The 9,367-nt window shown below is 49.0% G+C and overlaps 1 protein-coding gene across 1 annotated transcript in view; it reads left to right on the top strand.

The window, feature by feature from the left end:
• Positions 1 to 9,367, top strand: part of LOC102467684 (plexin-A4) — a gene marked incomplete at its 5' end in the record, with an annotated part of 128,583 nt that overhangs the window by 113,181 nt on the left and 6,035 nt on the right. Inside the window, one exon of the mRNA XM_006158849.2 lies at positions 1,983 to 2,195. Coding sequence (XP_006158911.1) covers positions 1,983 to 2,195 — 213 coding nt within the window. The remainder of the gene's footprint in view (positions 1 to 1,982; positions 2,196 to 9,367) is intronic.

Below are 9,367 nucleotides of genomic sequence, written 5' to 3'. Positions count from 1 at the left end.
CAGGATGGGTGGCATTGGGGAGAAACAAGCAACAGAGCAGATGTGGACACTTGGAGTCCCTACTCGTGGGACTTTGGGGAAAAACAGGAAGTGTGGACAGAAGCCTTCATGGAAACTCATCATTCCTTCATTCAGGGTTCTGAGTCCAGTGTCATCGTCCCCACCCACCTCTCCCCCCCTCCCTTCAGGAAGGCTGTGCAACTACCATGACTCCCAGTTTTACCTGTGTGTTGTGGTTCTCTGAGTTGTCCCCAGATGTCACCCCCTTGTTTTCTATTCTAGAGTTTCATAATGAAGCAAAGCGACTGAACATCGCAGAGCTCGATGCTGCCTCACACACTGTAGCATCTTAATAAATCCTTGTTGATTGATCGGCAGTCTCGAATGTCAGGTCTCCCTGTATTGATAGCATTTGTTGTGTATACATGCTAGCTGCTGGGAGATACAACCAGTACAGAAATATTGTACTCACTGCATGGAAATAATGTAGTTCAAAGAGTTTAAGTTCTAAGAGGCAAGCCAAACACACGTGGGCATTGTAACTATCACAACAGTGATGAAACAACCAACAGCGCGTTAAAACCTCAGGGAAGGTGGCAGGGGGCAGGAGGCAGGAGCAGAGGAAAGGAAATAGCGATCCCTTACTTGGCGCCGCCTCCCTTCCTCACCTGCGACTTGCCAGACTGGATGAAAACCCAGAAAAGGTAGTACAACCCAAAGGTACAGGGGGCAGGCTACATCCCACACCCCAGGGCCTTTTCTAACAAACTCGGTGCTCACAGTACCAGACTGTCCTGCACAAGGCTCCTCCTTTGTCATGGTTCATGCTGGTTCCCTACTGCAGCCTGTCCTCTGCCCCTTCCTCCAGCCTCACCCAGCTGGAGGACACTTACGCATGTTGTCTGAAGTCACCCGTCCAGTGTGCGCAAAGGCTTTCCAGACACTGCCCTCAGGTAGACTCCATGCTGCATTGGTCCCTCAGGGAACCCTATGCATTCTGATTCTACCTCCATTAGTTCCCTGAGTATGCACTTGGGTATGTATTTGCCCTCCCCTGGAACCCTCAGCATGCAGGCTTCCTGAGGGCAGGGCAGGGCTCTTAACTGTCTCTGTACCCTCAGTTGCCGCATGACTCCTGGTAATCAGTAGGTGCCAGCTGGATCATAATGGGGTGGATGAGCAGTCAGTGTGGGATTTTAAGCATGCCAGCTTAGAGATGAAGAATCAGGTGGCTGTCCTTACCCTCCCAGCCCAATTGCCTTCATGATGCAAGGATAAGCTGGCAGGACTAGATAGAGTTAGGGTGTGACTTCTGCCAATCCTACATTAGATGACAGAGAATTCTAGATTCCAAGAAATTCCTTAACAATTTCCAACTATATGATCCTTTAAAAGAATTATTTTAGGAGCAGCAGGTGGTGTAATGGTTACATGCTGGACTCCCACGTAGTTGATTGAGGTTTGATTCCTGGACCCAGGTGCTTAAAACTCACACTGGGTGCATGTGCATGCATGCCCAAAATCCTGAGAGGAGAATGGAGGAGAAGGGATTGTGGCATGGCCATCCCCCCGGAGGGGGGTGGAGGAGATTTCTCACTTTCCATCTCTCTATCTCTCATCCCAATAACAAAAATCTCTCTCTGTAAAGAAAATATTATTTTTTTCTCCCATGAGGGGGCAAGTCAGAGGGAGAGAGAGAGAGAGAGAGTGAGCTAGGTACCCCAGCAAGGTCTTTAAACCATGATTTTGCCCCAGCCTCAGCCAGCCTGGGTCATGAGCACATGTGTACCCAGTGTGGTCTCTGAATACAAACCTGCAACCTTCCTATGTGGGTTGGCCTCACAGGAGCATATGGTGTGACCACCCTACCACCATCTGGCCCCTGGCTGCTCCTGTAGCAGGCATAAGGAGCAGGTAGAATAGAGTAATAGTCTGAAGTTCTGCCCCATCTCCCCTGACCACCTTCTCTTCCATCCACACAGCCTACCCCTGCGATTTTGGGTCAACATGATCAAGAACCCGCAGTTTGTGTTCGACATCCATAAGAACAGCATTACGGATGCCTGCCTCTCTGTGGTAGCCCAGACCTTCATGGATTCCTGCTCCACGTCGGAGCACCGACTGGGCAAAGACTCACCCTCCAACAAGCTGCTCTATGCCAAGGACATCCCTAGCTACAAGAACTGGGTGGAGAGGTGAGTGTGAACCCAGGAGCCAATAAGGGCCCCTTACTGGAGCAAGTGACTTTGCCTGCCAAGAGCTCCCCTCCTCAAAAACAGGCTGGCACTTCTAAGCTGGTCATGCCCAAAGCCTGATCCTATAGCTGCAACCCACACCCCCATGTCCCTAGGGGTGGGGTCCTCTGAAATAGGAACTGGGAAACTTGCCCTGAGGTTGCTGCCATGTTCTGCTTCCTTGCATGGCAGGCTCTGGGTCTTAGTGGCTGAAATGCCTTCAAGGCCCAGGGAGGAGACATGGTCCCTTGCACTAAGCCCCTGCGGCATAAACAAATGAATAAGTACATGTGTATATACACATGTACACACATACTATAATCAGAAGACTCCAAGTACCAAATAATGTCTTGCCACAAAAAGGCTGGAGGCCTCCTGTCTGGCTGGCAGTTCTCCCAGCATTCTGTGCAAATGGTATCATCCCCCTCTGAACAGCCTCTCATGTGACTCCAGCTCTTGACAACAAGCCCTCACAGCCCTGGGTCTTGCAGCATTTTATGGTCATCGTGCTCCTGATCTAGTCGCCATCTCTCATAGTGTTCCCTTGGTAGAAGGTCCAACTCTTAGCCTTGGAGCTGGCCTGTTAGTGCAGCACTGACTCATGGTGAGAGTATGTTAGTAGTGGGTCTGAGCTGCATTGGCTCTTCGTACCAAGCACCTGGGCTAAGCACCTCACTGAAGCTTTCATTATTTATCCATCAGAGCAGTGAATAATGAATATATGTGGGGCCTTCAAAAAGCTTGTGGAAAAATGAAATTAAGGTATTTGGGTGCAAAAAATTATGAAATTCATTCATTGTTTTTTTTTTCCAATATGCATTTTCTGCAAACTTTTTAAAGATATCTTATAAGAGGACAGAACTTAGAACCTCCTCTTATGTCCATGAAGAAATATACATGCGGCATGTCCAAGTAATCAGTCCAAGGTGACGTAAGTAGCCAAGGTGAAACTAGACACTAAGCCCCTTAGTTGACTCCCAAATCTCTTTTCTGTTTGTGATACTTTTAGACAGGGCCTTTGAAAAACCATATGTGTCCATTATGTGGATTAAGGGAGATGTCCCTTCCTATAAAAGAATGTGGTCCCATTCCAGGCTTCGAAACTTGCTGAATGATGGACAGTTGTCAGCCCCAGTTCACTCTCTTGTCGGAGTACCTTTGTACAGTGAAGAGCCTTCACAACGCTGCATAGCATTTGTGCTTTCGGACTCCCTTCCTCTTTATACCAAGTATCTTGAACATAGGAAACCTAGATGGAAGCCCAGATTTGGTGCCATTTTGCAGAGTAAAGAGGCCAGAAATTGTCCTCGACTTGGCGACTGAGGACAGAATGTACAGTATCGTTTTACCCACAGAGATATAGTCTCCGTCTTTCTATGTGAAAACTGCCTTCTCTTGTACAGAGGGAAAAACTAGGAGGGTGGAATCTTGGCCATCTTTTTAAAGTAGTTCCACTAACAGGGTTTAGTATTGAATTCCTTCTCCCTTCTGTTCTCTGATATCTCACCCTCCCTTCCCACTGGGGCACGTGGTGGTCTGCCACCTTGGCTGTCGAAGACAGAGCTCATCCTTTTGTCTTCCTGTCTGGTCATGTCTGAGTTACCAAGTGAGGATTTCACCTCTGTCCATGCAGAGAGTGGCTCAAGCCCTTCTGGGTGGGCAGCCAACTCCTCAGCAAAGTGAGAGGGGAAAGAGATGACCCTGGGCTCCTGGTTATTCCTGCCTGACAGTGTCACTGTGTTAGAGACCTAGGCAGGGAGGTAGGACCCAGGGACCTACCTGAAACATCTGTGGGCAGATGTTTAGGGGGCACTCCTCCAGAACACAGCTGGCTAGTTAGAGCAGAGACTAATTCATAAGCCAGGCTAATGGTCTCCCTTTCGCTGGGTGCTAAATGAGTTTTGTGCCACACAAGTGCTTCAGGTCACGAGCAACCCCAGTCCCTTTGGTTATTTTTAGGAGTGGTTTGATGCTTTCTATTTCTTATCCCACTAGTTTCTTAGCAACCACTGGCACTCTCAGAAAAGTGATCTTTTGCTTGTTTGAGGTCCCAAATCCTTTCTCCTTTCATTCTGGGGTGAGGGCACACCAGTGGAGGGATGGAGAAAACAGCATGAATGGGTCTGGAGGTGAAGCCCAGAGTCTACTCCCACTCCCCACAGAGGCAACCTCCAAGCAAAGGCTGACTCCCTGGGGGAGGCGGGAAATTGAAGTCTGGCAGGACAGAACTCACTCAGTGTCCATGGCAAGCCTGATTTTTTATCTCCCCCTTCCAAAGCAGTTCAGAAGGATGATAGTACAGTGCCTTCTTCTTGTGAAGGGCTTGCTGGCTACTAGATTCTCTGCCCTACGGCTGTGAGGATGTGGATGGCCCTCTGCCAGGCCTCAGACTCAGTGACTTACTGCTGCGGAGTCTTTATCTAACCATCCTTTCACCTGTCTTCCCTACTTGTCCTCTCATCCTACAATCTGTTCTCCTAGCAGTTTTCCTATCCATCTTCCTGCCTTCCTTCCACCCATCCTTTCCCTTGTCCTCCCACTTGTCCTCCAACACATCCTTTCATTTATTCTCCTACCCATTCTCCCGTCTACCCTCCCACTCATCCTTCCATCCAACCTCCATCCATTCTTCTATCCAACCGGCCATCTGTCCTCCTGCCTGCCATCTTGCTTGTCCTGCTCATCCTCGCATCTCTTTTTTGCCACCAAATACCTTGTATTGCTAGTGGTTTGTGGCCCCATTGCAGACTCTCAGTCTTCACTGACTCTATTGGGCTTTTGTTTGTGACAAAATCTAGAAAAAGGGAGGAGAGTCTCATGGTTCTTTATTAACAACTGCTTCACTCATCTTACAGAGCAGACCTCAATAGTGTTGTCACCGTGAACTGGTGGGTCACAATCAGTTGTAATTTCTATCCTATTACTAGTAGCAGTAAAATTGCACAATTCGGTAGGGATTTCCTCTGATTTTTAACTTGGAAGAGCTTCAAGGTTATCCCTATAGCAACACTGGCCTGTCAGTAGGCTTTCCCATATGGGGATTGAATGGAGTAGGGTCACAGTTAACCCACTGGGGACTGGGAGGTGCTACACATTTGAATGCCATCTACCCCATGTTGTAACATGAAAAAGGTGCAGAATGTTAAATATTTAAATATGTTTCCTAAGGAAACTATTCATTTAAACATGTAGAAGACAGCTCACCCTGGGGACAATATTAGAGGAGAGGTATAGACATTTCATTGCCATATTTGTCAACCCATGGTCAAATATTATGATGGCCATCATGGCTGTATTAGACTGTCCTTCCCTTGCTGCTCTCATGGTCAAGGAGGACACACAGGTGGATTTCTGCAGGTCCCGCAGTGGTAATGGCTGCAATCTGAGGAGGGAGCTCCTGATTCTACTAGGCCTGGAGAGATTTGCCAATGATTTTCAGAGACTCAGGGGAAAAGTTCTTAGCAGATATGTGATTATCAAGTTCTATGTTGAAAATGACATGTCTGGTAGTATCCTTGAGGCATGTACACCTTGGAAAATATATTGAGGGCCAGCAGGTGGTATGGTGGTTAAGGCACTGGACTCTCTCTCACATAGCTAACCATGGTTCGAATCCTGGACTTGGCAGCTTACTTTCTCACTTTTCCTTTCTCTCTCTCTGTCTCTCTCTGGTGAGCACAAGTGCCCTATAGCAAATTTAAAAATAATAGTAATAAAATAAATAATTCTAAAAAACCCCATGCTGAGTGCTATAGAAATGTATAATAATTAAATGTAAAGAACATCATAAAATTTCAAAAATAAAAAAGAAGAAAAATAAAGAAAAGGCTCCATGCAAGACCTTGAAAGACAAATACTGGGGAATTTAGAGTGTCAAGACCTCTGCATCTTGGACCTTGAGGTGTGTGAAAGGATACAACACTCTTTTTCTTCTCAAAGAAAATTCAGGGTGTGGAGACCACCTTCTCACTTGCTAAGCAGCTGTCCTAGAGGCAGAGATAAGGCATCCTCCATTCCATGAAAGCCCACAAGCATAACATTCTGTAGACTGGCCAGCAGTGGAGAATCCAGCTCTCTGGGGCCTTGCTCCTTACAGCAGCCCCTAAGGGTGGATGTTGAGACCACTGGGTGCTGGCACCCTACCTGCAGGAAGCAAATTCAGCAAGGACAGTGGGAAAACACTGGTGGTGGGATCCAGCCCCTCCCCAGATGGTTGAGTTTTAGCCAGGCTTCCTGCCTGCCATGCCATTGCCAGTTCAAGGGTGGTTCTGGGAGACTCCCAGAGCTCTAGTTTTAGCCAGGCTTCCTGCCTGCCATGCCACTGCCGGCTCAAGGGTGGTTCTGGGAGACTCCCAGAACTCCAATCCCTTCTGAATAAGGGCTCCCCTGCAGACCAAAAGCCCAGAGGAGCAAGTTCAAGTACAAGTATGAGGCTCCAGGCTGACCTTTCCTTTCCTCACTACACAGCCAGCTGATGAGAGCACTTGTTTGAAGTCCATTAATGGGACTTAATTGCATTCTTCACAATCAATATAGCCTCCTTGTGACAGAGCCCAGTACAAAGGCCAGCACAAGAGTGAGAAGGAGGCAATTGTGCACACTGCAGAAGGAGGGACATGCAGGGTCATTATGGGAGCAAGGGGGTGCTAGCTAGGGTCTGGGGTTGGGCAGGGCCCAGGAGGGAGCAGGGAGAGGTCAAAGCAGCATCAGGAAAGCTCTGCAGAGAGAATGGGACCACCTACCACCACAGTTGGAGTGGAGAACTGGAGGGAATGTCTGCAAGACTCCAAGCCTCAACCCCCATCTAGGGCATTGAGCTGTCCATGGTCCCCAACCTCATTTGACTTAGAACTTGGCAAAGATGAGGTGGTGTAGTTTACCCACTTGTGGGCTAGTGTGAAGCCACAGATGCACACAGTCCAATCCAGCCTGCTCAATGCAAAGGCAACTTAGGAGAGTCAGGAGCTGCTCAGTGTAAACCTGACCTCCCTGGTAGAGAGAGTGACACAGGGCATGCCCTGCGTCCCTTCAGATGAAAGGGACACAGGGCATGCCCTGCTCTACACTTCCTCTCAACCCCCAACCCCATCTAAGCCTCTCTAGGCCTCAGTTTCTCTCATATCCACACACATCCTTTCTAAACATTCTTGTGGCACAGATGGACTGGACTTTGAGTGCCCTACCCAGAGTAAGCCATTGTGAAGGGACGGTGTGCTGGGCATCTGTTGCTTCAGTGGAGATGGGCCCTTAAGCTTTTGCGAGCATTATCCCTAACCTGTACTTTCCTGTACATTGGGGACCATGAAGGCAGCAGTATGAGCTCTGGCACCATCTGCAACAAGCCCAGTAGCACCATCCATCCCCTTGTGAAGGTTTCATGGGCAGATAACAGATATGACAGGAGCTCTTGCTTCTGCTGACAGTTATGTCCTCTCAGTGAGGACCTGGGTTTGTCATCCAGGTCAGTCAGAGGCTCTGACTGGCTACAGGTGACTGAATGTAACTGTCTGGACACAGCTTTGAATCCAGTGATGTTCCCAGACCTGTGTCACTAGGGGCTGGCTATGGTACCAAAAGCGAGCAAGGTATTTCGTCCTTGTGTTTTCCCTGTACAAGCTAAAATAGAAAGGCAACATTTTATTTGACAAACATATCTTGCTTGTAGGCATGGGATCCATGAGGACACAATGATACAAATCTTGGTTGGAGTAGCAAGGTTGGGAGCCCCTGCTAAGTCCCTGGGTCTCCCGCCATAAAATGGAACATTGGCATTTATTGCGTTCCAGAAATAGTGGCAATGAATTGACTCTCTCACTGGAATTTTTACACCTGGAATGTCATTACATTATCCAGATGCCTGTGTGTGAGATTCTGAGGGTGTGTTCTGGGGTGGGTCGAGGACCTTGAAGAGAGGCTCTTCTGAGGATAGAGCAAAGATCTGAAATGAAATGGAGTAGGTACCAAGGGCCCAGAGGGCTCTGGAGAGGGGGGCAGGTGAGTGAAGGATGGCAGTCCAAATGAGGCTGGGCCAGATGGCCTTGTCTGAACCCCTGGGTGATGCTAAGAAAGGCCATCTCATTCACCCCCTTGTTCTTGTTGCCTGTATTGTCAGCATGACCAAGTAGGTGTTCATTCACCTAAGCTGTTGGCATGGTGTCTGGTGTAGCCAGGTTTCTGAGAACCATAGGAATGTCCCTTTAAGCAGCCCCTTCTTTTGCCAGAAAGCAGGCTTTCTCTCTCTCTCTTTGCCTTCCCTGTTTTCCAGACAGACTGAGAGGTCTGCAATCCCAGCTCTCTGTGGCTCAAAGCTCTGGCCACAAATTGAGCCACCATTCCCTTGCAGGCCCTTGAGTTGATGACTGGAGTAGCACAGGGGTGCCTCCTTTGCCAGCCTGCCACCCATCTCCTGGGTGCTGAGGGAGGCAGGTAGAGGTTGGAAAAACGACACTGGATGAACAGATTCTGATCAGAACAATGAGGAATGCAGAAGGACATGAGGCTGGGGTGCAGGTTAGGATTGTCCCGGAGCCTCGGAGAATGTCCCTAAGGTCATCCGATCAAGTGCTGAATTCTCAGAACTCCCAGGCCCATCTCTGTCACCAGCACTTGCACACCCCAAAAGTGAGTGCCTCTCCTTAAGCATGATGTACCAGTGCCTCATTTGCCGTGCCTAGTCCCTACCTTGACGACTGAGCTTCCTATCCTCCCCTGGCTTGCTTTCTCGAGCCCTGCAGCCACAGCGTGGGCTGTGCCAGACCACCTAGGACCTCCTGGGCTTGCCAATGCCTGTCCTTACAGTTTCCTATTTTCTTTTGTGTCACCCCGAGCCTGAAAGTGCAGCGGAGAGGGTGAGAAGTGGCCATCTCCTGGGCACGGGGCCTTTTGCCTCCTCATTAGGAAGCTGTGCAACTCCCCTCTGGTGGGGGAGTTGGGGTTTAGTGCATAAAATGTCAAATTGCAGAAATTAAAAATGTAAATGTTGGCATCTAATTAACCAGTTGACAGCAGTGCACAGCTGCAAGTGACAGTGACTGATTGCCTTCTGCCAGCCTCTCTCCTCAAACAGCACCAGCCCCGCCCCTTGCCCATTTAACCCCCAGACGGGGGGGGGGGGGGGGGGACCCCGGGGGGGA

This window comes from Tupaia chinensis, unplaced genomic scaffold (assembly GCF_000334495.1).
Source record: "Tupaia chinensis unplaced genomic scaffold, TupChi_1.0 Scaffold000610_1, whole genome shotgun sequence".
In the NCBI taxonomy this organism is placed as follows: domain Eukaryota; kingdom Metazoa; phylum Chordata; class Mammalia; order Scandentia; family Tupaiidae; genus Tupaia; species Tupaia belangeri.
This window is presented reverse-complemented; position numbering and strand designations above follow the sequence as displayed.